At 44.6% G+C, this 27569-nt stretch overlaps 1 protein-coding gene across 10 annotated transcripts in view; it reads left to right on the top strand.

Annotated features, from left to right (window-relative positions):
* The window catches only part of LOC140520878 (mucin-16-like), a 94008-nt gene extending 66709 nt beyond the window's left edge, over window positions 1-27299 (top strand). For 3 of the 10 annotated variants that reach the window (XM_072635347.1, XM_072635300.1, XM_072635336.1), the window contains 19 exons: window positions 169-7820; window positions 7915-7982; window positions 11587-11753; window positions 12139-12180; window positions 12451-12495; window positions 13414-13538; window positions 13640-13707; window positions 14040-14212; window positions 14915-14950; window positions 17700-17824; window positions 17928-17995; window positions 18727-18899; window positions 20921-20956; window positions 23410-23475; window positions 23712-23833; window positions 23939-24006; window positions 24437-24609; window positions 26215-26250; window positions 26953-27299. In XM_072635347.1, the coding sequence (XP_072491448.1) occupies window positions 7710-7820; window positions 7915-7982; window positions 11587-11753; window positions 12139-12180; window positions 12451-12495; window positions 13414-13538; window positions 13640-13707; window positions 14040-14212; window positions 14915-14950; window positions 17700-17824; window positions 17928-17995; window positions 18727-18899; window positions 20921-20956; window positions 23410-23475; window positions 23712-23833; window positions 23939-24006; window positions 24437-24609; window positions 26215-26250; window positions 26953-27194 (1944 nt within the window). In that variant the 5' untranslated portion in view covers window positions 169-7709 and the 3' untranslated portion in view covers window positions 27195-27299. Of the gene's footprint in view, window positions 1-168; window positions 7821-7914; window positions 7983-11586; window positions 11754-12138; window positions 12181-12450; window positions 12496-13413; window positions 13539-13639; window positions 13708-14039; window positions 14213-14914; window positions 14951-17699; window positions 17825-17927; window positions 17996-18726; window positions 18900-20920; window positions 20957-23409; window positions 23476-23711; window positions 23834-23938; window positions 24083-24436; window positions 24610-26214; window positions 26251-26952 lie in introns of those variants that run through there. The other 7 variants (XM_072635327.1, XM_072635319.1, XM_072635310.1 and 4 more) reach the window with 6 other exon arrangements.
* The last annotated feature ends 270 nt before the right edge of the window (window positions 27300-27569 follow it).

Here is a 27569-nt window from a genome sequence, read left to right as displayed (position 1 = left end):
TATAGCAAAATTTGGAAACTTAAGTATAATTCCAATTTCTGCTGATTACTTCCTGTTATGTGACCTTGAAACGGTTGCTTAATTTTAAGGCATAAGTTTCCTACTCTAAAAAATGAGCTAGTGGATTCTCTGACTCTATATCCTGTTGTCCCTTCTCCTTTGCTTCAGAGTGCTAGTCTCTGATGAAGAGGCAACCCTTCCCTTCAAAGCCAGTCTGTACATTTCATTGTCTCACTCCCACCTGGACTCTGTCTTCAACTTCTACAGCAATGAGGGCTACGGAAACGAGGCCAAACCCAGACTAGCAGATGTGGAGAAACACCCTGGAGAGCCAGGATACCCAGACAGTAACAGATCCAGTTTCAGCTGCCTTGTCCTCTCCTGTTACCACCATCATTACGATATCTGCTGGAGTGGACAGAAGCATTTTCTTGATGTCTCCAGAAGGGCCAACAGAGGCTAAAGCATCGTCCAGCACTTTCTGCGACACCCCTGGAATCGGTGCCAGCGAGCACGTGTTCACCAAAAGGCCAGGAGGGCCTGACAGCAGGGCTTCCACCTCTTCTCTGAGCCAACTAAGTGAAGGACCCAGCTACTGCAGAAGAGTCTCCTACCCCTCTGTGGGAAACATGACAAAACTTGGTCATGACTGCAGCCCAGAGAAGCCCAGCTGAACCTCCTCCCCCAGAGCTCACAGAACCCAAAGCCCTTGAGTGAGATACTCCCTCTGTTGCACCAATGACTGACTTCAGAAGCAGGGACAGTGAAAATTGACAGGGTGGTTTGGCCTCGCACCAGCGTTCTCATGTGGGAGGCCATCGGATCAGGTAACCCTGCAGCCTCAGATGCCAGCACACTCATCCCAGGAATGTTTCATCTGGGTGGGAGCAAGGCTGACCTCATGTCAAGTGGTGTGTGAGGGTCCAGCCCAGAGCCAGCTGGCTACACGACTCCATCGCAGACCCCAAGTACTTATATGGATCAGGCTTGTAGGAGAAATAGACTGGGTCTTGGTATTGAATATACCAGCACCTGCTGTATCCATCACCAGGATCGCTGGCATAAGAATGGTGATCCCTGAATCTTGACTTACCCTGAAGCCCTGGATCTCACGGTGATTGGTTGGTATTATGTCTGCTTTGCCACAGGCCTTCTGTCCTTTGTCTCCAGTCACCTTCTCTGGGGTTCCATACAAGTTCAAGCCATGAGCTTCAATAATCTTGGGACTGAAAGCCTGAGCATCCTCCTCAGCAGCAAGGTCGTAACGATCTTCTTTCTTTATCAGGAGACCACTCCCAACCAAGAACTTCTGGGTAGAGTGGGAGAAAATACCACAGGTGCTTTGCTGATCACTCCTTTACCTGGACCTCCTGTGTAATTATCTGCACTTATGGGAGAGGTACCAAGTAGGTTAGGTACCCCTCCTGGTTCAATCCAGTCGGGACTGTAGCTTACAATCTACACTGCAATTGATAGACTCAGCGTGGACCTGAAGTCTCCCATTGGCCACAACGGAGCACAGTCCATACTGTCACAGTCAAGATGACTGGGGATATCTGTCTGTGCTCCCATGGAGCACAACACAGAAGCTCAAGTGATCTCAGTCCTGCTTCTTAGCCTCAGCACCAGTTGCATGGTTCTCCCTGGACAAAGCACAGTTTCTCCTTCATCTACCAATTCTGAGGCCAGGGATCTGACGATTGGCTGAATCAGATACCATCCCTGCATAGCCAAGGACACTGTCTTCTTCTGCTCTTGTAAGTTCATCTGGTCTTACTCCCTGCACAGTGAACATGAGCTCAACTGCCCCAAGGCCTGATGCCAAAAGACTCATCTTCAGCACTAAAATCAAAGACGTTGGCCCTGTCCCTCCTGTGGTCACTCTCAGCCCTGAGTTCCCAAATACATTATCAGAGAAAAGCACCAATGCCCCATTGACCACCCACCACTTGTACTGAAGATCCACTCTTCTCAAAGACTAATCCTGGAGGTTCATTGGTCAGCACTGGCTCAATTTTTGTGGGGACTGATGCCCATAGTGTTCCACATGCAGAGAGAGGGGAGCTCAGAGCTTCCTCTGACCACGTTAACCAGAGAGACCACAAAGAGCACCATTCCAAGCAGGGCTCAACACAGAAGTTGAAGTGAACTCAGCCATTGCTCCTCCTGCAGTTCCAGAAGACTCTCCAAAAATTCTGAAGCCATTCTGACCAGCAGAGTCATAAGCCCTTCCTCCACGTGGCAGGGGGCATGGGGAACCCCAGTGACTGCTGTCCATATTGTTATCAGGTTCAAGTGTGGCTGCTGTGTCCCAGACTCATCCACTTGAAATTCAGAGTTCATTAATTATCATCAAAGCCCCGTGGGAGAGTGACCCAGAAGGTCCATTGTCTTCTCTTGCAACCGAGGCCAATAACAGAGTGACCCAAACAGATTAGACTCTGATATCAGGGCTGCAGGAGAGCCAGGTTTCCAACGGTGCCATCTCAGGGACAGAGCCCAGCAAGATCTATCCCAGCTTAATTTCTCCTTCAGAAACACCATGACATGACACTAGTCCTGAGAGGGGAACATGCACTGAGCAAGCACTGTCCACTGAGCCAACTGAGCAGTTGCTTGAGACAGGAGCCAGGGCTGCTCCTTTTCTTTCCAAAACGCATTCTAAAGTCACTGTATCGGCACCACAGACAAGTAACCAAGGAACTGAAATCAAAGCATATCTACCCTGGTTGTTATAGGGACCCTAAGAGTAGGCACTGGCTGTAGCAGGACCTTTACGTCTCCAGTATCAAAGATCACAACTTCTCTCAGCATGGATATGCCAAAGGTGTGAAACTGAGCTCCTCAGGCAGCCAGCTGTCAAGGAATTTTCATTCTAATGGGGGAGACAACATATAGAAAGGAGTGGTCCCCAGCGAAAGACAACTGAGTTATGTATCTTGCAGGAATGGTCCGTGGGGGACCAAGAGAGTATATGGACACAAGATATTCGAGAAGAATGGCAGTGAGGATTTGGTCACAGTTCCAGATCTGGAGAGGATCTAGGGGATGAAATGAAGCATGACTTTGGATTTCATGAAAAAATAGATCAGGAGAGTCATTCACCAATGGGGACCATGGAAGTCCAGGGGAGACTTTCTAGGGACTAAGCATGAATCCTGCAAGAAGAGTCTTTGGTATGATCATTGGCGCAGTAATAAAGCTCAAGGAGAAATGGCCAGAGTGTAGGTTCAAGGCCTTAACAGGGCTTGTGAAAGGCCTTTAGAGGATGAAGTGCCCATGATGTGTATTGGAGAGGAAAATGGGGTCCTGGAGACTGGGTATTATCCAAAGGAAAAAAGAATCGCACTGAGAGGAAATGAGTATCCCTGCCAAAAGAAGACCAACCCTGCCCACATGCTAACCACCTCTTGTGCTCATAGCATTCTCCTCCAGGAATACAGTTGGTGGCTCAGTGGGTCTGCTGTGACAAGCAGCTCAAGAGAGTCTACCACCATCCTGAGGACTAGCTTCACAGTGACAAATTCTGTTTCAGAGACTGGAAGAGAGGCCTGATCAAGGAAACCCCTCTAGGCTCAGCGACCATTTGGTATCCATCTTCTCTTTGTGGGGATGATCACAAATTGGTTCAAATCTGAGACACCCAGAGGAACTCTGTTTTCCCATAGAAACATCAGTTCCACCTGAGACCCTCTGGAGTGACCATGGTTATTCCCATAAACCTGCCCTGCTCCTTGACTCCAGCAGATCCCACAGTCTGCCAAGGATCTTGTGAGCCATGAAAGACCACGCCAGTGGCATGGCATACTCAGGCAGGACCAGAGGCGGGTTCAGCTGCCTTGTCCTTCACTCCTCCAAGCACCATCCCAGCAGATGGTGGAGGGGACGCAAGCCCTTTCTTGATGTCTACACAAAGGCCAACAGAAGGTCAAAAGTTGTACAGCACCTACCCAGAGAACACAGACACTTTTGCAAGCACTAAGAGAAAACAGATGCGCTTTGCAAACACAGGGATAAGACTCTGGCCTGAGGGAACCCTCCCTACTTGTCTGTTCTGCCTGACTGAAGGACCCAGCTACTCACATTCCTTCAGCCTCTTGGGAATCATGGCCATGCCTGGAGCTCAGAGAAGCTCAACTACATCATCCAGCCTAGAGCCCAGAGACAGCATAGTCACCACAGTCCCTGAGGGGTAGTACTGTTGCTCCAAAGACTGAATTCAGAAGCAGGTACAGTGAAGTGTTAGAGAGTATTTTGGCCTCAGCTATCAACCCAGCGTGGGGGACCAGCAGACCAGGTGACCCTGCAATCTCAGATACCAGCACCCTCATCTCAGGGAAGTTTCATCAAGTCCTGTGGAAGGGTGCAGCCCAGAGCCAGCTGTCTATAGGACATCCTTCACCCTCGGTAGTACAAAGTCCAGAAGACCAGGCCTGGAGGAGAAATAGACTCATCCATGGTAATAACTACACCAGCATTTGCTGTCTCCATCACCAGTATCTGTGGGTTTTTCTCCAACAAGAAGAGGTGACCCCTGGTCCTCATGTTTAGCTCAGGTCACAATTGCCATCATCACTAGGCCAGATACCCCCCTTCATGGCCAAGGGCGCTCTCCTTCCAGTCTAATAGCTTGTTCTGAGGTGAGCTATATAAGCTGGAGCACATGAGCTCAGCTTTCTCCTATATGTGTTAAACCGAAATCTGACTCTCAGCACCCAAATCACATACACTGTCTTTCTTTTCCTTACACTCCCTATTAGCCCTGAGCTCCTACATAGAGTGGCAGAGAGCAGCAGAGATGTTCCACTGACCAATTTCTTTCCCAAGGCCCCAGTGTTGTCAGTGAGCATTCCCGGAGGCTCATCGATCATCTCTGCTACCTTTGTTCCCCTAGAGAAAATCGTTAGTGCGATCCTGCTTAGAGGCCTAGAGAAAACCTCCGAGCTATCTCTAAGCACCTTAGTCATCGAGGCCAGTATGTTTCAATCATCAAGGTGACTAGAGACATCTCTGCAGGTCCTCCACGATACAGCACCCAAACTGAAGTGACACCTTCACTTTCTCCTAGTGTTAACTTAGGAGAGATTGTAGCAAGTTGTGGGGTTCAGACTGCCAGAGAGAATAGCTCTTCATCTAGGTGGCCCACAGGGACCAAGGGAGGGTGAATCCGGTACAGATCTGGCTGCTGTGACCCAGGTTGAACTATCTGAGTCTCCAAGTCTATTGCTCACTCAGATTTTACAGGACAGTAGCCCAGAATCTTTATTGTCTCTGAAGGTGAGCCCATAATAGAATGTCCTCTGAGCCCAGCGCTAAAGGAGACCCAGGCATCCCTGGGCACAATTTCAAGCACAGAAGACTTAACTTATCCCCTGTGTTAGAAAGCCCTAGGACCACACTCATCCTGACTCTGCTCTAACGAAGCCCTCTAGCAACGGAAATCAGTGGGGAACAGGCACTGGCTCAGCTGCCTCTGTTTCCACAAAGCTGCCTGTAGTCACTGCCTCAGCAGCAGGGCTAGGGACCCAAGGATCTTCTGGGAGTCTAAGTACAGGTACCCTGAAGCCCACCATTGCTCTGGCAGTTGGGTGTTGCTGTCACTTTAAGGTTTCCTTATCGATGACTAGAATGTTTATGTAAACAGGGTCATAGTGACTTGCCTAGCAACAGCTCCTCAAAAGGGGATAAATCAGCTCTACCAGCCCCATTGTTTTACCACTTTGTTTGGACTTTCCTTGCACTCACCACCTCCTTACCTCCTACAAGTACCCACTCCTATACCACAACCCAAGAACCCAGCTATTCTACTTTTGTGTCTACAAGTAAGTAGACTTCTTTAAACCTCACAGTAAGGTACAGTGATAAGACTTTGGAAAATATGTTTGGATCACCAAATGAGAATTGTGTCTGGCTTAATCACGAAGATGATACTCCTGCTGCTGCTGCACATGATATAGTTAGTATTTTAGGGTTCACAGAGTTCCGTCTAGATATTTTTTAAATTTAGTTCTACAGGGAATTTTAACCATCTCCCCATTTCATAGATGAGGAAACTGAAAGGGACATTGATCAAGTGACCCTTCCTGGTTTGACCCATTGTTGTAAGTATCTGCAGCTGTATGTGAACTCAGATGTTCCTGATTCCTAATCCAGCACTCTCTACCCTTGCCATAAGAATTTCCTTGTGTAGGCATTTCTCTCTTGGCACCTCTGTTTTGGGGCTTTTTTGACTTGAGTGGTGTGACACTCTGTTCACTCCCTTGTCAAATCTAGCGGTCCTTGTGGTAAGTTCATTTTCCTCTTTTTTTTTTTTTTTTTTTTGGTGAAATGCTGACATTTCCAATTGCAAACAGCAAAGTAAAATTTGAGAGTTTCCAAAAGAAACGTGTAGGGACAACATACTTTTCACAGTCTCTCACGAACCTCATCTTACTGATCTGTGGATCCATCCATTTTCTTTACCATTCTTTCTTAAATTTTGAGTTCCAAATCCTCTCCCTAGTTTCGGTCTGTCCCCCATGCATTGAGAGGGCCAGGGATATGGTTCCTGTTATATATGTTAAAGTTATGCAAAGCACATTTCTGTATTAGCCATTTTACAAAAAAGCAAGAAAAATGTAGCAGGCCTCAATATGTACCAGAGTTCATCAGTTGTCCCTTTGAAATTAGAGAGAATTTTCATTATAGTTCCTTTGCAGTTATGTTGGATGATTTTATTCATCAGTTTAATTTAGTCTCTCTCTCTCTCTCTCTGTCTCTCTCTCTCTCTCTCTCTGTCTCTCTGTCTCTCGCTCTCGTTCTCGCTCTGTCTGTCTGTCTCTCTCTCTTTCTGTCTCTCTATGTCTTTCTCTCCCCTCTGTCAGAATTAATAGCCTTCCAATGCAGCAAGAAGCAGTGAGTATTCAGTGTTGTAATTTCTCTATGGACCCATGACTTGGCAAAGTAAACTGTTGATCCTCTTCCCCATCCTATTTTCCTCTATACTCTTGAAGGAGAAGGGAAAGTGGTGGCCCAGTGATGACCTGTGGTCTCTCAGTAGTTTAGTCCTCAATTTCCATGGGATAGTTAAGGACCTAGCCTCGCACTGTCCCTTTTGCCACATACCACACTAAAACATTATCTTCTCCTGACATTCATATAGGTTGACCAGGGTGGTTTTCATCCTTAATTTTCCCCCCATCATTTCCCGTCTGCATTGACAGCGAGATTCTTTTCCATCTCTCTTCCTCAGTTCCTCCCATACTAATTCCATGTGTCTGTGCTCTGTGTCCTATATAGTGTGAAGTGAAGCGTTTCTTTGGGAAACTGACTGTAAGCAGAGGAGGTGGGAGTTGCAGAAGAAGGTGGTAGTGGAGGGAGGGGTTAGGGAGGTCCTATCACAGATGCATAATTGGAGTCAAGATGGCCAGTTTTCTTTCCAGTAAAGTATAGATGAACTTCACTTGGGTATCCTTTTTGGAGTTGATGGATGGCAACATGTTCCATTGAATAGGGCGTTTGTCTACAAGTCGTGAATACCTAGTTTCAAGTCTCACCTCTGTCACTGTGTATGGGAACGTGGCCACTACAGTGAATCCTCCCTGGGCCTCAAGTTCGTCACCTGCAAGATGCAGGGATTAGAAGGTCCATTCCAAGTCTAAATCTGTAATCCTTTGATCCTATGTATCCAAGACTCAATTTCTCTTCTCCCCAAAACAGACACTCGCCTTATGGAGTGTTTCACACTCGATTTTACGATTACCAATCTCCTCTGCAAGGCAGACATGGAACAGTCAGGCTCCAGGCAGTTCAGCGCCACTGAGAACATCCTACAGAGTCTGGTGAGAATCTTCCCTTCCTGTCCTGCCTTCCTCCTCTCTGGACCTGCAGCCCCATATGTCCAGGGGCTCCCTCAATCTCTGTCTTGCTTTTCAGGTCGGAGCAATATTTGAAAAGAGCTGCATTGCCTTCCATTTCTCTGGTTGCAAGCTGAAGTCATTAAGGTAAGGACACTGAGGGAGATGGGCCCAGGTTGTCAGGGAAACAGATGATGCCTGGTGCAGTTCTTCCTTTTTGTTGGGTCTATGGTCACTTTTTGGACAACACCAGGAAGACTACTGCCAGTACCAGAGGCTGTCCCACCACGATTTGCTTCAAGAAGCTTTGGGTTGCTTCCCAGCAGCAGCGCTAGGTAGCTATTCTCAAGACAAAACAGGCCCTGACCTCAAGGAGTTGGCATTGTGGTGGCGCTGAGGGGATACAATGTGTGACCTAAATACATGGTGAGTTGAGGAGAGAGAGGACACTGACAACTGAGAGGATTCAGGGAAGGTTTTCTATTGGTGGTATCATAGCTGCGTTCCTTGAAGGGGAGACTAAGGAGTCCAAGAGCATCTTGAAGAGGGAGTGCAATCCAGGCATGGGAGACATCTTATGCAAAAGCACCATGCAACATCTGAGTTCAAGGTACAGCTGGTAGGCCAGTCTTCTGCAAGTGCCAAGTGAGCAGTATGTACATCGCTCTGGAACACAGGACTGAAGAAGGCAAATCGAGAAGGATTTTAAAGGTCGGGTGGAGGAGTTTTTAATTCACATTAGAGGCAATAAGGAGCCACTAGACATTTGGGTTGTAAGAGAGTGACGTAGTGAGAGATGTGTCTTAGGGAGATTATTTTGGCAGGCATGGGAAAGATGGATGGATAGAAGAGAGGAGGAGTCGGTGATGAATTGGGAGGGTAGGAGGCACTGCAAGCAAAGAGAGGAAGTGGGAGGTTATTGGAAGCTTCCAGGTCAGGGTTGTTGATATGGGCCTTTGTGTGAACAAATGTGAAAGATACTAAAGGAAATCAAGGAGCCAATAAACTGGTTATGGGAGCTGAGGTAGAGGGAAGAAATTGTAACAGAGACAGAGATTTGAAACCTGGTGATTGGTAAGATGGTGGTGGCTCTCACAAAATTACGGAAGTCTGGAAGAGGGACAGGCTTATGGAGGGGGCAGTGGAAATGGAAGAGATACCAAGTTCCATCTTGGTTATATTGGGTTTTGAGATACCACCAGGACACAGAGGTGGAAAGAATGACTTCCCCTTAGTTCACCTAAAGGCCAGTTTAGCACACATCAAAAGTGAATTTTACCCAGAGCAATGCACACGTACATGCGCACACACACACACACAAACACACACACACACACACACACACACTAAAACACACACACGCACAAACACACGAGACAAATGGCTAAAGTCTATGGGCATACAATTTTCAAGTTGTACGTAGTCAGTCAGAAAAGTATCCATGGATGGTAACAGTCAGAAGAGATGTAATTTAAACCATATGGAAGGATCGAGTCAAGGTAATGAAAATGGCAGAAATAACTAAATGACACTCAAATTTGTGGAGAAAGGGGAATACCTGTTCTCTGATATTTCAGTTGTGAAACTGCAGAATATTTTTGGAGCACAGATCACCCATTCATAGTAAAAGTAGGAGAAACGATCAGATTCTTCACATGGATAGCAAATAAAACTGTTCTATAGAACATCAGCCAAGCAGCTTGCACATGCTCATAAGGACTAGGTTCCTTGGCCCATCTTCCTATTATATTATGTTTTAGAAAGGAGTTCCAAGAATTCATATGAAGATTAGGAATGGTCCTGTCTGGTGAAATTCGACAAGTCATCCTGGTGGAAGAAGGGATAAGCGTTAGTGTGGAAAGTAGCTGCTGTGTCCTACCTCCTGGAAGCAGTGGAGCTACATATGCTCAAGCTGTGTCCCCCAGGTCTCACCTGTCTCTACTATGCCCCTGCCTTCCATTTCTCCCATAAGGGGCTAGAGATTTCGTCAGTTATGCCTTGCAATAAGAGTTAGCTGAGTTTTAGCTTAGGGATAATATAATGGGCCTCATTTTCACATGGTCCTTTTCTCTGCTATTTTATGCACTTTGTATAAGAAAATTGCCTTTAATTCCAATGACTTGTAATAGCTAATATCCCACTCCATTCAGGAATTTCCTCACATTCAGGGATTTGACTCTGCTTTCATTGGAGTTTTCTGTATTTCCCCTAGTGCCTGGCCTATTTATATTTGGAACAAAATCAAGGTAGACAAAAGAGTTAGGTAGCAGAATTAATCAGAGCTCCATAACTCTTTATACTGTATAGGCAGATAAAAAAAGAGTAGACCTTTAGGAAGGCACGTTCAATCCTTGCAACTTTTGGTTAGAATTCTCTGTTCTGAGGTCTGTACAGGAACTCAGTGACCTACCTTGAGATTTCCCTTCTCTAACAGAATCTCTTCTTTCACTTCCCTTATTTGCCTCTCATTGCTGTGTCGCCTTTTCCCCCCACCTCAACTTATTAACGTCTGCACATGGCTACAGACGCTATCTCCCTACTTTTTCTTGTTCTGTCTGTCTCTCTGTCTGTCACTCCCTTTCTCTCCCTTTCACTTCTCCCCATTTCCCTTTCCCCCTCTCCCTGTCCCTTTTGCTACCTCACTTCCCCATTCTCTGCCCTTTCATTTTCCTAGGCTCCTTCTCTTTTTCTAACTCTTTCTCTCACTCCTTCTCCCCTTCTCTCCTTCTTTTCCTTCCTCCTCCTCTTCTCCTCCTCCTCCTCTCATTCACTCTTTCTCTTTCTCTCATTTCCCTCTCCTCCTCCACTTTCCTCTCTTACTCTCTTCCCTTCCTCTCACATTCTGCCTCCTGTTCTTTCACTCTTCTTTCTATATTTCCCCTCTTCCTCCCCTCCCCATCTTTTACTCTGTCTTTCCATTTCCTTTCTCTGTCTCAGCCACAGCCCCTCTACCTCTTGGTCACATGTTGCCTCTCCCGCTCAACGATTACAAGAGTCCAATTATGTTCACACCTGTGAGGGAATGGTATTCCCTCTGAACTACAAAGTTCTGTGTGCCATCCAGTTCTCAGCACTGTAGTAGATGAGGAAGAATAAGAATCTCCCACAAATGAACTTCTGAAGACCCAGAAGGTGAAACAGTTCCACAGAGGCAGCAAAATGGCAATTGTTCAAAGAGCTGGAAGTGGATGCACAAGGAGCTAACCAACTAGCTTGGATAATTAAGAAGTTACTTACAAAATATGTGAGTGTTGAAAGATGGTCCACAGAGGAGTGAACAGGAAGATTATAACAATATCAGAGTCTTGCAGAAGTTGTGTCTGGAGTGCTAGTGCTGCTCATCTTGATTCCATTATATCCATTATATTCCAGAGGTTGCCTGTTTTAGTGGGTAGCGAGTAGGCCCCAAGAGTCAAGAAGACCTGGGCTCAAGTCCCCTCTCTTGACACCAGGTGATTGTGTGAGCCTGGGCAAATCATCAAATTTCCCCAGGCAACCATCTGAGTATATGTTGCAGGGAAGGTGCTGACAGGCCTTACTCAAGAAAGGTCTATGCCTTTCCCTACCCTCAACCCCTTAAATCAATAAAGTGATAGTTCTACCAAACACTTCTTTTACAATCAAGAATTATTCTAAAATAAACCTGAAATAATTTGCGGCGCATTGATGGTCCCTTCTCACTGCACCTAACTTTGGCATGCCCATGAGAAGCCAGATATTTGACAGTCCTTACCAATGTGTCCTTCAACAGGTCTGTGAAGAAAGGCACTGGCGTGCATCTACTTTGTGCCTATTGGAATGTCCCCACCATTCCAGTCCTGGACGAAAGGAGGATGTACCATGATTTTCGCAGTCAGACATGCAAAATTACAAGACTGGGTCCCTACACCCTCGACAGGAAAAGCCTGTACATCAATGGTGAGCAGTAATTCTGTCCAGGACATATAGTTCTTTAACCTCCATGCTTGGCCCCACTCCTCTTAAGCACTCACCTGTCAAAGCAATCTTCCGTTCCTTGGAGGATCCAGCTTTGCCTGGAGGGCACCTACTTACTGAAAGTACTTTCCTCTGATGCGCTCAGAGTCTGAGGGGTAGCCAAGGCCCCACAGGACCCTAGATGGGCAAAGGGACTTCTGACCTGGGAACTACTTTCTGAAATGCTTCCTCTTAGCTGATGACCCATATGTTTTCAATTCCTTTGCTTTCAGATGCTCTCTCATGTTGCTCTTTCACACTTTCTCAAAATCTCTTGGTCCTTCCAAACATGGCTGTTTTCTCTGTCTCTCTCTCTCTCACTCTGTAGGTTACAACTATAGGGTGTCCCTGTTCTCCTGCGTAAGCTGTTGTGAGTATTCTTATCCTAGTATCAAAGAGAGAACACCCCTTGTCCTTACCGACCCTGTTCTCCCAGCATATTAGGAAGGCAAGAATGGACCACGAGTGTACTAGTGAGAGGAAGGCATAATGTCCCCCTCCTTCTCAGGATGCAGTCTTCACCGCTTGACTCAGTACCCTATCCAAATGAAGTCTCTTTTCCTTGTTTGTCACAGTCCCTTCCCCTCCTTGTCACATGGACATTGGGTCCACAGTGTTCATTCATGATATTTCTCTTCAGTTCCAGTAACATCCAGGAGGCCAAATCCAAGTTCAGTTTGCACAGGTAAGGTCTGCTTCCACCTTTGATCCCTTCTCTGGAAGCTTTTGCTTTCATTTGGCTAGGAGACTGAGAGAGAGGGGATTTTAGGATCTTAGGCTGTCCTGGCAGGAGAATTCCAGGTCATCTAGTCTAGTCTGAGTTCTGCCATCATTTTGAGTTGAGGACACTGAAGCCCAGAGCCATGTAGATAGCAAGGGGGACAGGCAGGATGGGAACCCATGTCTCCTTTCTCCAAATACAATATTATTCTGTTGCCTTGTGTGAGCAGAAGAATAGTTTTATGGCTCAAGGTTTCCTAAAGGATTCATTCATTTATTCAGGTTGCTGAGTTTTCCTTGCACGAAAGAATAGGACATTTTCAGGTCAGTGTCCTTAAAGATGAGGGTGATTGTTTTCATGATGATTTTCTTAGAAAACATGCCTCCACATATTCAGTATTTGGCAGTTGTTAGAAGTGTGGAAAAGAAAAAACACAACAAAATATGAGTTTGCAAATACATTGAAGTATCAAAGAAGCAAAGCTCGGTGGTAGAACCATGGAGAACCATTCTGCTGCTTCTGAAGATAGAGATGTAATGGCTTATGTATGTAGCCTCCAGAGACAGTCATCATTATCATCATCTATCATGTATATAGTGCTTTCACAAGGCACTTTACAGACACTACATCACTGGGATGAATAGTTCCCAAGCCCACACGTGGGCATTTCAATCCTCCTTCATAGTAACCTTGCTTCATCATGATGCTGACAGATGGGAGAGGCTGAACCAAGTTTGGAGGGTTACAGGTTGCCTCAGGGATGCGGTGAATAGGGCCAGGTTACTGACTTTTCCTCCCAAGTACATTGCAATGGGGTGTCCCTGACTGTGCTGAATGACGCACATTGAGCATTTCAGACATCTCTCACTCTCTTTCTTGTAGCTCCGGACTGCAGATTTGAGTTCTTCACCCTCAAGTTCACCATCACCAACTTGATCTATACATGTGAAATGGGCCAGGTGGGCTCAAGTCAATTCTATGGCACAGAGAGTGTCCTCAAGTTCCTGGTGAGACATGACTCCTTCCGTTCCGCTTGGCCCAGCTGCTTTCCTCGTCCTTTGGTATAGAGGCTTGATCTTGAAATCCGACTGTCTCCTTTCACTTCCAGCTCAGGTGCTTGATGGCCAAAACCAGCATTGCTTCTGTTTATTGCGGCTGCAGACTAACCTCGCTCAGGTGAGATCCCTGGGAGTCACTGGCCTCATGAATCACGGTACCCAGTTGGTGCCCTTCAGAAAGGAGATTTCTCCAACCCGCTGTGTTGTGGGTCCAGGTCGATTTTCCAGTTCCTCATTGAATCGATCCACGTCTCCTTGCCACATCATCTCAGGGAGGTGAATCAGACTTGGAAAATTGGCAGTTCCCCACAAAAGTCTCCCTTTTCAGTCTCTTCTACTTCAGGGTTTACCTCAGCCTTCTCAGGGGTGCTGTTCCTACTTGCAAAATTCTTATCAGACTTATCAGTCCCATTTTGGGCTTCTGATGCCCATTTTTGTCTCCTTTCCCAGGCCTTGGAAAGAAGCAACAGGAACTGGAGTTGGTGTCACTTGTGCATGTTGGAGAGATGCAGACAGCCCCATCCTGCAGAAAGAACAACTTTATTGGGAGCTGAGAAATCACACCTGCAATATGACGAAACTGGGGTCCTACATGCTGGATGAGAGAAGTCTTTTTCTCGATGGTGAGTACAGAGCTTTGCACTTAGTAAGTCGTTGTTAAATGCTTTTTCATTCACCCATTCATTCATTCATTCATCTAGCCATGCATCCGTGTATCCATTCATTCATCTTCCCATGGCTAGTAGCCCAGGTCTGCAAATGAAGCTCTGTAATTTCGTTCCTTATTTCAAGGGATTGGTGCATGTGTTCCAATTCACACTCTCTCACTTTCGAGGGTCAGATTTCTTTCTCTTCCTTTGCCAGGTTCTAGGGAAGCTACAACCTGACCCAGACTCCTTTCATGCTTCTTCTTGGAAAGGTGTGGGTTCTCTGAGATGTATTAAGCCAGTACACAGCTAGCGACTAATCTGTCAATGAGCTCTTTGGAGGGGAGGCAATTTCTCTGCTGCCTGAAGTACAACCAATCCCTGACATGGATCTTCTTCCCTTTCAGAAGAGCACAAGCTGGGGCAGCTGGGTGGTGCAGTGTGGAGAGAAACAGTGCAGCAATCAGGACGAGCTGACTTCAAATCTCACGTCAGACACTTGACACTCACTAGCTGTGTGACCTTGGTCAAGTCACTTAACCCCAATGACCTCATCCTGGGTCATCTCCAGTCATCCTGATGAATATCTGGTCACTGGATTCAGACGGCTCTGGAGGAGAAGTGAGGCTGGTGAAAACTTTCCTCACAACGTGATTCTTTCTTTCTTTCTCTCTCCAGATGACAATTATCTGACCTTGGACTCCACCAAAAACTGTAAGTCTACAGTACATCAACATCTCCAGCCTTCTAAGGTCCCTATTGGGAAGGAAACAGCTCATTCACTCTACCCCTCAGCCCCAGCACTGTGTTCAGGCCTAGATAGAGAGGAACAGGGAAGGAAGGGTGGGTGTGTGCATAGAAATCTCTTGCTGGATCTTTCCTGTTTCTGCTTCTAGCACCATTATTCTCTTGATTCCTTAAGATTTAGTTCTGGGCCTCAGTTCACCTTGGGCTGACCAAGCTTAGGAGTGAGTTGACCACAAAACCTCACCTCAGTCATGGAGATGAATTCCTCAAGGTTCCCAGAGGCCTCTAATATCCTCCTCAAAATACTCTCATGGTGCTATGTTCTAGCGGGTTCCCCTGAGATTGCAGGATAGAATAGAGGGAGCATTCCAAAGCTGGAGTGAGGAGGTTTTGTTTCAAATCCTGATCCCAGTATGCTTTGTCACCCTTCACAAATCACTTACACTCTCTGAACCTCAGTTTCTTTAGCTGTCCAAGGAGAGTCATAGTGCTTGCTGTGGCTCCAGGTTGTGAGGAAGGGGCTTTGTCAATCTTAACTTGCCACAGAACTCTTGGTGGTGCTGCTGGTTGTCATTACTGTTCTCATTTGTCATATTCCCCAAGGCGCACCCCTTGGCTCTTCATTATTCTAAGTACGAAACTCGTTTGGAACGCTCTTTGAAAGACATCGGAGCTTTAATTTCCTCTCTGTCCTAAAGATCTGAAAAGTGTCCCTTGTTTTCCCGTGAATTCGAATTGTACAACACAAAGTTCATCTGTCCATTTTCACTTGATCACGTTAGTGCTGCCCAAAGCAGTATTTCCAGTTTGTACTCTGACTCATTTCTTCCGTATCCACTAATTGCCCTGTCATTGATTTGACTGCTGTATCCTTTACCTAGGCATCCACCTAAGAAGCCATCTCTGATTCTTCGATCTGCTTCTCCTCTACCCAATCAGTCACATGGATTCTTCTGAAAAATTTCATCTAAGATCTAGTCCTTCCCCATCGCCACTAACAACATGTAGTAGTCTGGGTTCTCAGAGTTGGACTCCTGGATTGCTGCATCAACTTGGAACATAGCTTTTCTGCCTCTAAGCTTTTCCTCCTTCCAACCCATTTAACATGTACTCCAATATTTCAATACTTACAAGTGTTTTCTTAACATTTACCATGGGTAACAAACATTATTCCAAATGATGGAAGAACAAAGAAAAAGGGAAAATAATCCCTACCCTTAACAATCTTACAATGGGTGAGTCATCAGGAGCAACATGCTGCAGCCTAATAATCTCTGACATATATCTTTCCATTGTGGTACACCTGCAGTTGTGTCCTCCCCAAATTGTGTTGTTCCATGGCAGCGTTACTCTTGTAAAGGAATGGCCTTTTGTTCATGGACTAGATTGGCAGCATTCAAAGTATTACATAACTGCCCAGAAGCCAGCTAGCCAGCTCCTTCTTCCTATTTGCTGCAGCATACAAGCCAGTCACCATATGATATAAATAGAATCTATTTCTTGAACCGGAGCTTTTACCCCGATATGCTGCAGAATTGAACAAACCAAACACAACACCTAACCTGGGCAATGGGTCACTCAAAGGACTCAAAGCTGTCCTGATGCTCAAGATACTTTTTCGATAAGAATCTTTTGAAAAAACCCTGGCTCCCGAACCATCATCCAAGGCTGATTGTCTGCTGCTTGCTCAGTGAAATGTAGCTACTTAGTGACCATTTCTGTGCAGGATAATGGGTGTAGCTCTTTGTTAGGCTAGACCTCAGCCACCGAGCAACCTGTTAATGAGTTAATGAGTCAGATCCACAGTTATACCTAGTTGGCACAGCAAACAACTTTCAGGTCAAGTTGTTCGTTTTTGGAAATCTTTCGCTTGCTGCATAATGGCAGTTCCTCCACTACCACCTGATATTTGAATGATTTTCCCAGTAAGTTTCATTCAGCTCCTATCTTACCATAGCTGTATGGCCATTTATACTTCTGGGATTGACTTTGAAAGATTGGAAGACACAAGGAGGAGCTGGGCACATTTTGCCAGCTCTCCTACAGTTTCAGTCAAATTGCTGCTCTTCCTACATCACAATGTCTCATGCTCACCATATCCAGCTGAAGCCTTTTGCACTGGCTTTGCAGAATTTTCTTTGTCAGGCCCATCTATGTATCTAATGTAGTCAACGCCACTTTCCCAAAGTCAGACTTATCTCCCCTAATTGCTTTTTGTAGACTTGAGTCAGTCTATTCCCCTACCTTGGCTGTGGCTTTCTTTTCCTCAAATTAAGCGGTTGGAGTAGATAAGCAAGGAAATGCGGTTCCTTCCAGCGCTTATAGGTTATGAATCTTTATTGCCCTCTGAATAGTTCATGCTTGGTTCTGAGCTTGGAGGGTGTAAGAAGTTCTGTTAGGAGTGCTACGACCACATCATATCCAAACTTTGAATTTACTTCTGCGTACATCCTAGGCCACATTACGATGTCAACGATGCATATTGTATCCTTTCTACGTATTAGTTTTAGGTCTATGCCTGAGGATCAGAGGGGCCAAGTGACTTGCCAATGTTCACCAAGCTAATAAGTTTTGGAGGTAAAACCAGGTCTTCCTGACTTCAAAGCCAGTCACTGAGCCAGTACGACTACTCCTTTACTCCACGCACTCTTAAGAGGCACGAGACAAATATGCCTCCAGTTGAAAACCTGGGCTTCTCTCTCCCTCCCTCTTATAGCCATGGAACCCAGCCTGAAGTGTTTCACCCTGAAGCTGACCATCACCAGCCTCCGGTATTTGGCAGACATGAGCTGTCCGAACTCAATCCAATTCAATATCGTAGACACCATGATGCAGCATCTGGTGAGACTGCCTGCTTCCAGCCACCCTGCCGAGCTGCCCTAATATCTTGAACATCCACCTGACATACTCACCATTTGTTTCTCTTTGTTTCTTTTTTGACCAGATTGGCCACTCATTCAAAAACACCACCTTTGGTTCCCTGTACTCTGCATGCAAAGTGACTGAACTCAGGTAAGGCTGCCAAGCTGGGGACTTGCAAGTGAGTCTCCTGGGAGAGAGCTCTACGTTTGAAGCACAGACTTCAAAGCTTCACTGTACATTGACTCACACATTCTGTTTCCTCTAGTTTCATGCTAGCCCTGTCAAAAGGAATCTCTTCTCCTTTCTCTCCCCGTCCTTTAGAAGACATATATTTTAGGATTTCTATCTAGAGCCAGTTCTACACCTCACATGCATCAATCCATTCAGCGAAATGCATGTAGTATCAGCGAGATTCTGTGAACAGTGGCAGGCACTGGGGTCAGAAAAGCAAAACAAAAACAAATGTCTTCCTCTCCCCCAATAAAACCACCAAACAATCTTTTTCCTCAACGAGCTTACATTCATTTGGGGGAGTCACTATAATCTGATCACAATTTTGGCTATGCCTGGAGTTCTTTCTTGCTTCTATTACCCCCAATTCCATTGGATTCAGAAGAGCTGAATTCAAATTCCAGCTTTAATGCCAGTGTCTTTGAACATGGATGAGTAACGTGACTTACCTTTTCTGAATTTCTCCATCTGTAGAACACAGAAGAGAGTACTCATACCATATTCTTGATAAAGTTGCTTGAAGGGAGCGCTTTGCAATGTCACTACAGAAATGACAATTATCATTACTGTTTTCCTCATTGAAAAATAATCATAAAAAATTGTGTCCCTACCACTCTTTCTCAGTTTATCCAGAGTATCTGTTTTCCTAGGCCTGTGAAGAAAGGATCACAGACAGCTGTAGATGCCATCTGCACGTGTCTCCCATTTGCCAGCAGCACTCATCTAGATGCCAAGCAGATTTTCCACGAGCTGAGCAACCAAACTCGTGGTATCCGGCTACTGGGCCACTACTCCCTCGACAAAGATAGTCTCTACATCAATGGTAAGCAGTCTCATGGAAGGAAGTCTTAACATCTATCTCTGCCTCTGTCTCTTCTCTTCCTCCTCTCTTTTAATCTGAACGTTCGCCTTTCCTTCTGACGCTTCTGCTATGAACAAGGTTCTAATCTCATGCAGCAATTCAGAAGAGAGAAAGACAGACTCTAGAGACCTTACCTGTTCCTCTACGGAGACCTTTCCTCTGAGTTTGTGAGTTTCTTGACATCTGACGGAAACTATACAGAGCATTCCTTGGTCCTGTCTTCTTCAACCTTTTTCTCAATGGCTTAGAGAGATACGTAGATGGAAACCAATTATTGATACCGTGAGACTAGGCGAGAAAGGGTCATTGATGTGTTGCGTAGAACCAGAATCCAGAAAGCTGAGACAATGTGACAAATTTGACCAGGTAACTTTTAATAGAAATAAATGCAAAATTCTACGTGAGGATAGAACAGGGAAAACATTATGTCCTTTAACAATTTCTGGGAAGATGCTGCTGGAGCTCTTGTTGAGCTACAGTCAGCAGTTTAATGTGCCAACGAGAGACTCTCTGGCCCTGTGAGTCTATGTGGAAAGAATTCTAGTGTCTTGGACTAATTTGTTTGTAGTCCTAGTTTTTGGGTTTGTTAATTGAATATTTTATTTTCTTCACCTACTCCATGTAAAGAAGCATGTTTCCCATTTGTTTTGGTTTTTGTTTTTTACAAAAGTTCCAGATTTTCTCTCACTCTCTTCCCCCTATTCTCATTGGGAAGGCAAGCAATATTGATATAGCTTTATCGAAATCTTCCGTGCCCCAGAAGAAAACAGAGAGGAAGGGAAGAAGAGATGGAAGGGTATGAGAGAAGGGAGGGCAGATTGTGGGAAGGGGCAATCAGAAAGCACGCTGTCTTTGGGTGTTCAGAAGGGAGGGATGGGGGGAATAATTGGAATTCAAAATGTTGTGGAAGTCAATGTTAAGAAGCAAAAGTAAAGTGATTAATTATTGGAAAAAAATAATAACTAGTGGAAGAAGGAAATGGATAAGCAATCCATTTTGTTTGCCAAGAAAACATCCGGATGGGATGATGAAGAGTCTCACAAAATTGAAAACTGACTGAACAGTAATTGTTATCATTGTGCCTCTGACAGCAATGTGAGGTGACTAGAGAAAGATGGTTAGCATTGTATTTTTTTGGAATTTTCCCACAGCACCAACTAGCTCAATAAAGGCATGTTGAATTCATTTGAACAGTGGCAGAAAGGATTCAAAATTAGGATTATTCTTTGAAGTTTTTGAGAAGAGAGAACCTTCTCTCTCCAAGAAAAAAAGAGAAGACATTGTTCAGATCTTACCCTTGGACACTTACTAGCTGGGTGACCTTGAAGAAATCCTTGTCATAATGAAAATGACCTTCTAATAATGATAATAACAATAGCATTTCTATAACACTGACAATGTTGGGTCATTTGGTCCTCTCAGTAGTCCTGTGAGGTAGGTTCTACCATAGTTCTAATTTTCCATATGAGGAAACTGAGACTGAATGAGGTTAAACCAAAGAAGCAAGGGCCTGAGGGAGGAATCCGACTCAGTGTCCCTGACACCAAGTCCATCAACAATCCAATCCTTTAGCATCTCAGAGCTTCAGTTTCTTCATCTGGAGAAGGAAGGGTGTGCATTGGAAAGCCTATGACGACCCTTTCTATTCTTTATGTGTGATCCTAAGCTTTCCATCAAGCCAGGAGTGGAAGGAGAGGAGCTACCATTTCCACTTTCCTATACACCAAAGGAGAAAGAATGCCTTATTTCAGGCACTTACTTATGCTTTGTCTTATTCTCATTCCTCACAAGCTGCAAGCTTCCCATTCCTATCTCGTCCTGGTGTGATAGGGTTCTCCTCCAAGAAGCAGCTTTTTCTCATAAGTGATCAGGTGCAGCAGAGCTGATCCACTTTACCTGTGTTATTCAGTATGAGAATTCCTTTCTGTTCTTTTCTGCCATGATGTATTCATGACCCTCATTGTCAACCTTTTTGTTTCCAGGTTATAATGAACCTGGTCCAGATCTACCCAGTGTTGGTAAGTATGTGGGCACTCTCATCTCATAATCTTGAGCCATCTGGGAGCACTGAACCTTACTCCTTTCTTGACCCCTAAAGTTGGAGGCCAGTGCCTTTGCCATGCCCAAGTCCCTGACCCTGGAGGCCATTTTCAGGTGATATGAGAAAGGAATCCAAGATATAGAGTTAGCATGTTTCCGTAAATCATGGGAAACAAAGACCTCCTGTCACTGGAGGTCTTCAAATGTCAGCTAAAGGACAAGTTCTCAGGGATACTGGAGTGTGCATGTGTTCTTCAATTAGATTTCCTCTCAGCATGATTTTAGTTCTGATATAATAGGATTTGGTGAAACTGTGAAGAAAAGACTGAAATGTAGGGAAAAGGCTCTCAAGATCCTTTGAGTCTCCCTTGCCATGCAAAAATGGCTTCCTGTTTCATCACTCGCCCTTCCTTGGCTCGAAACTGGGTGGAGATGACTTGTTAAGCTGTCTTCACCATCAGTCAATGATGCACCAAACATTGCTTAACTTCCATCTATGTATCAATCTCTGAACTCGGTGCTCAGAGTAGAGGGTGAAAAAATGTGGGAATCTTTGTTCGGAAGGGGGTTTACATTCTGTTGTGGGGGAATCCAGAGCCTCTGTCTGAGATAGCATGGTGAAAACTTAGCAAAGCATCCCCACGAGATGGTCAAGGGGATTAACAGTGGACCTCACCTCTTTTAGAGAGATATTCTAAAGGAGAACTCATAATGGTATTTAGGAAGTATTCCGAAGTGTCACTGGAGCTCATAGTGTCACCAGCTCGGCACCTTAGCCATGGCCTTCTGAAAGATTACTTCTGTAATAGCCCAGGCAGCACAGGCAACTAGAAATACCCATCCACCTTCAATCATGTAGTGATTTGTCAAACACTTATTTGACATCTCCTACAGGGGGAACCCGGAATTAATAACCCCATGACAATTGAGTTGATCTGAAAGAGTTTTAAGACACAATAGTTTCTGTCACGTTTCAGTGTCAGTATTTCTTTCTTTTTTGACACCTTTTGGCGTCAAACCCCATTCTGTCATCATTTGTGACTCTCCAGGCATCTTTAGGGCCTGCAGCCCGCGCAGGTAGAAAATCAGCAAGATTAGGATGCTAGGTGATGTCCACTGGGTCCCCCATGGAAGCTGCTTAAAGAATGTGATTAGGAAAATGAAAATGGCCACGATCCTTAAAAATCACCTCCTTCCAAATGAGCGAATCAGAATCTGAGACTTGGTGCATCATCTTGGGTGGGGGACAGTGACCTTGGTATGTTGGATATTGCAAGGCTCTCCCCTCATTAATCCTCACATACACCGAAGAAAGAAGGATATGAATTTCTGGCAGTTGATTTAACAGCTTCTCAAGAAATACTCCCATAAACTATGCCCAAAGGGCTACAAAAATGTGCATACCCTTTGACCCAGCAATATCGCTACTAGGACTATATCCCCAAGAGATCATAAAAATGGGAAAGGGTCCCACATGTACAAAAATATTTATAGCAGCACTCTATGTAGTTGCCAAAAACTGGAAGTCAAGGGGATGTCCATCAATTGGGGAATGGCTGAATAAATTATGGTATATGAATGTAATGGAGTACTATTGTGCCATAAGAAATGATGAACAAGAAGACTTCAGAGAGGCCTGGAAGGACTTATATGACCTGATGCTGAGTGAAAGGAGCAGAACCAGGAGAACTTTATGCACAGCAACAACCACAGTGTGTGAGAGTTTTTTCTGGTAGACTTAGATTTTTGTAATAACACAAGAATTTCTGAAAAAAAAAAAAAAAAAAAAAATCCCAATGGTGGACCTCAAGGCAAAAAGCCTTCCACACTCAGAGAGAGAAATATGGAAGTCACTCACATAATGTAGCAGATCATGTTTGTGTATGTGTATCTGTTTGTGTATCATGTTCTGATTTGTTATACGGATTCTTTCATTTATCTTAGTCTGACTACATAGCATGACGATAGTGAAAATATACTCAATAGGAAAGTATATGTAGAATCTATACAGAATTGTATGCAGTCGTGGGGAGGGAGGGAGGTAGTGGGGGGTGGGTGGGGAGGGATAAAATCGCAATTGTATGGCAGTGATTGTTAAACATTAAAAAAAATAAAAAAATTAATTAAAAAAAAAAAAAAAAAAAAAAAAAAAAAAAAAAAAGAAATACTCCCATAGTTCTAGGAAATGAGTCCATGTTTCCCATTCAAAACCTAAAAGAAGTGAAGACCTGGACCATTCTAAACAAGAAGCGCACAGCTTGACAAGTTTGTCAGGAGAAGCCCATTTTTCAAATATCTGTTTCCACTGCTTTAACTCCTCCCCAAAGCATTCTGTGACTACATCCAGGTGTTCACTTTTCTCCCACATCCACTATGAAATTGTCCACAGTGTCTTTATCAGTGATTTCCACTCTTCATGATTTTTCCTCAGTTCCTGTGAGAACCAGTTACCCTGCAGACACCTCTCTGACTCCATCACAATCCTCCACTTCCTCAGGTAAAAAGAATGCGGCTGATAGGCATTCCCAGGAGTATCATTGTGTGCATAACTAGAAAAGGGGAAGAACAACTGTGGGGACATAGGCAAGGAAAAGAGAGGAAGTGGTTAGGGATTCCTTGATGTGAATGTCAGTGGGCCATGGAGTATGAGATTGCCCTCCAGGAAAGCGTAAGACAGTACAAGACATGCCCAGGATTCAGGGCTGGATCTTTTGTTTCCTTCCTCTGTAACAGCCGGTGACAACATGACATTTTTACCCATCCGCTTTACCATCACGAACTTACGCTACATGGAAGGCATGGATGACCATAGCTCTGGCATTTTCAATAACATCCAGAGAATGCTTCGTCGCGTGGTGAGATTTCACAGGCCCTGTCCAGACCCATTCCTGCATAGCAAGCTTCTCCACCGTGGGGGCTGAAAATCTGGTTATTCATTCCCCTTCTTATTTCCTTCACAGTTCAAACCCTTGTTCGGGGAAAGCAGCATTGCTTCCTCCTATGATGGATGCCAAGTGGTGGCCCTGAGGTGAGACCTGAGAAGAAGTTGTCAGGCCCACACATCATCTCCCATGATGCCCCCAGTTTCATGGCTAACGTGCAGGGTGGGTGAACAACAGAAGCACTGTCTCCATGGACGGTCCATTTCCTCCTTTTTCAAATCTGAGCAGGATTTCCTACCCATTCTCTTCCTTCCAGAGTCCTTAGGAAAGTGATTCCCCTTGTGTGTCGTGATTGGGAATAAATGCTGGCTTGTGGAAATACATTTCTCAAGTGGGAGTTGTGTGGCTGCACAGGCAAACTCCCCACACAAGGAATGGGCATGTTTCCACCATCAAGGATTCCGTATCAGCCTTTGTGATGGCAGGAAATCTCAGCTGAACTGTCCCCAATGTCTCCTAGAAGTAATTTTCTCAGCATCGAAACTCAGGAACTTCAGCATTTGTTTCCTTCCACAGATCTCTCAAGGGTGGCTCAAAAACTGGAGTGGAAGTTGTGTGCAACTTTCGAGGGGGGCCGACCAATCCCTCCTTAGACAAATACAAGGCATATTGGGAGCTGAGCAAACAGACTGAGGGTATCAGCAGACTGGGCCCCTACATTGTGGAAAAGGAAAGTTTCTACCTTGATGGTGAGATTCCTCACTGGCACAACCATTGATCTCTTTCCCTCCAGCATAAGCTTTGTAATGAGACCATAGTCCCAACATTCCTATCTTTTCCCTTGATTCCCCACTTAGATTCAGGCCATCTCTCCCACCCCAGCCCCACCCCAGCAGCTCATGTTCTCACTCTTCCCTTGTTCATCCACTTGCACTCAATCAGCCGTACCCATGCCTATTTCCTGGTTACCTTAAGCCATTCTTTCTCTTTGTCTGACTTTTTTCATTTGCTGCCCACTCTTGAACTCTGCTTTTGATCCTGTTATATGTAATGTTTTTAGCCATCAATCGTGTAGAATCGTAGATGGCAGAAAATAGACAAAGGATAGACAAGTAGAAGTGTTGGGTGGTCAATAATAGAAGGCAGAAAATAAACTCCACAAAAATTAGAAAGGTGCATCACATCTAAGAACCTGACATTTAACCAACGTAAGGCCAAAATATGGATGCAGAGTTACCCAGTAATCTGGCTGACCAGAGGGTGATGGGGACATGACCAGAAAGGATTCATGTTGCGAAGACACCAATTAGATTTCATGAAGGTAAATCCAGAGACTGTAAAGAGGAAGATGCTAGTTCCCTTATCATCTGGCCTTATCAGCCCTTGATGATAGTAATCTGTTGTGATCTGAGGATCCAGCCTTCAGAAAGAACATATATAGACAGAAAATGGCCATGATGGGAAATTGAAATGATGTGATAAGAAGATTGCTTCAAGGAACTTGAGGTATTTAGTCAGATGAAAGAGGTATAAAGATTGTCTTCAAACATTCCAGTACCTCTCATGGGGCATATTATATAAGATACTTCTACTTGGCCTCAGCAGAATGTTAAGGAAGGCGTGAAAATTCCTGCATCAAAATACTCATGTGAGTATTGATACTCACATGAAAGCAAATTGTTCTCATTGATTAATGCAGTGGACACCCATTCACAGAAGGTTTCCATGCTTAGGCTAAATCACATTTTGCTGGGAGTGGAACGGAATGAGTACATCTACAGGAAGCTTGGACCACAAGGAATGAAAAAGCTTTTGAAGTGGTACCTTTTGTCTATAAGCGTTCTTCCATGCTCTTAGAGATGAACGGGTTAGACAGTAGGGGGCTTGAATTCCTACCGAGTTTCTGCAAGCCAGGAAAAGGCAAAAATGAAAGGGATCAGGGCTCTTGGATCCATCTAAATCTCAGAAGATTGAAGGGTCCTTCTTACTTCTATCCTCATGTAAGAACTTCATGGAACAGATTACGGAAGGGCCCTGAAGAATTGCACTCTCCTCCCTTAAGGATATAACAGGAGAACTCAGACTCTGCCGTTCACGTCATGGCTAAGGTTCAGGGTGCACAAACAGGAAAGGCCATTCCCCATATCCAGCGTCCATGTCCTCCATTTACAAATCTGAAGATGTTTTCATTCCCAGTCTCTTTATTCGTGTCCTCAGGAATGCCATTCCTCTTCTCTTTCATGATTTGGCACAAATGAAATGTTGACAGCTCTTGCTCTCATCTTTGGGTCTCTCCCATTTCCTCTTCCTTCGTTTCTGATCTTCCCTTCATTATATCTTATTTTGCTTTACAGGTTGTAATGAACACCATCCCTTACAGCTCTTCACCAGTAAGTGTCTTGATATCCAAATCAACTTGCAGTCTTCTGTTCCTTCCACTGAAGTTAACTCTGTAGGCTTTACCAAGAAATTCTCCACACCATAGTAAATTTCCCAGCAATAGAAATCATTGTGAACACTCAAGATGTTAAGAATGCATTAGAAGAGGGTTAGATGGTCTCTGAGGGCTTTCCCTGAAGAAAATGTCCCAGGTTGTATAGAAATGGGCTCTCCATCCTTCTGGACCTTTGTGATCCAGAGACACTCTTTCATTTTCTGGGATTCTAGGTCTCTCTCTGAGGTTGCATGGTGATACCTTAGCAAGGCATGCGCATGGAATGGTCAGGGGAATTAGCAGGGTAAATCAACTCTTTCAGAGAGATTTTCTGAGGGAAAGTCATGATGGTGTCCATTGTACCACTGAATACCTCTTTTTCTTGGAGTGTCATCAGCAGGACCCATTAGACATGTCCTTATAAAAGGCTCCTCCTGTGTGGCCCCAGGCAGCTAAGTCAACCTGAAGTGCCTGTCCAGATTCACTCATTTATTGATACTTTCTTCATTCCTTCATTTTTCAAACACTTATTATGTATCCCCTACATGTGCAACTCTGAGTTAATAACCATATACCAATTGGAATGATCACAAAGAGTTATAGGACACAGTGGTGTTGGGCAGTATGCAATGTCAATACTTCTTCTTCATTTTTACAGCAGTTCCTGATCCCAATGCATCATCAGTCCCAACTCTCAAGGAACCCTCAGGTCCTCCATCCTCCAGAGGTAGAAAATCAGCAACATTAGGCGACTATCCATTAGATCCCACATGGAAGCTATGTAGAGAATATGATTGTGATAAGAAAGTTAAGAACCTTGCGTTAAATATGAAGAATCACCTCATTCTAAGAAAACCCTTCCAAACAAAGATAAAGCAGTACCTGAAACACAGGGTATAACATCTTGTGTGAGGGAGGGTGACCCTCAAAGACCTCCTCCCAAACGCATGTGCACATATACCCACACAGAAGACAGGACATAAATTTCCTGCTGTGGAGTGAATGACTAAGTACATATACATATATATACATATATATATATATACACACACACACATGTGTATATCATTTACATCTTTGTATATATAACATACATATATATTTATAGATAAAGATAGATATATTTATATATATTTATATCTATATCTATGTATATATCTATATATATGTATATATACATGTGATTTGTTTCCACATGGGCATCCATGTATCTAAGCAATTAGCTACCATTCATGAATCAGTCCATATGTCACTCTGTCCTCCTTGGAATGTTTT

This window comes from Notamacropus eugenii, chromosome 1 (genome assembly GCF_028372415.1).
Source record: "Notamacropus eugenii isolate mMacEug1 chromosome 1, mMacEug1.pri_v2, whole genome shotgun sequence".
NCBI lineage: Eukaryota > Metazoa > Chordata > Mammalia > Diprotodontia > Macropodidae > Notamacropus > Notamacropus eugenii.
Note: the sequence above shows the minus strand (reverse complement) of the source record. Positions and strands in the feature narration are given on the sequence as shown.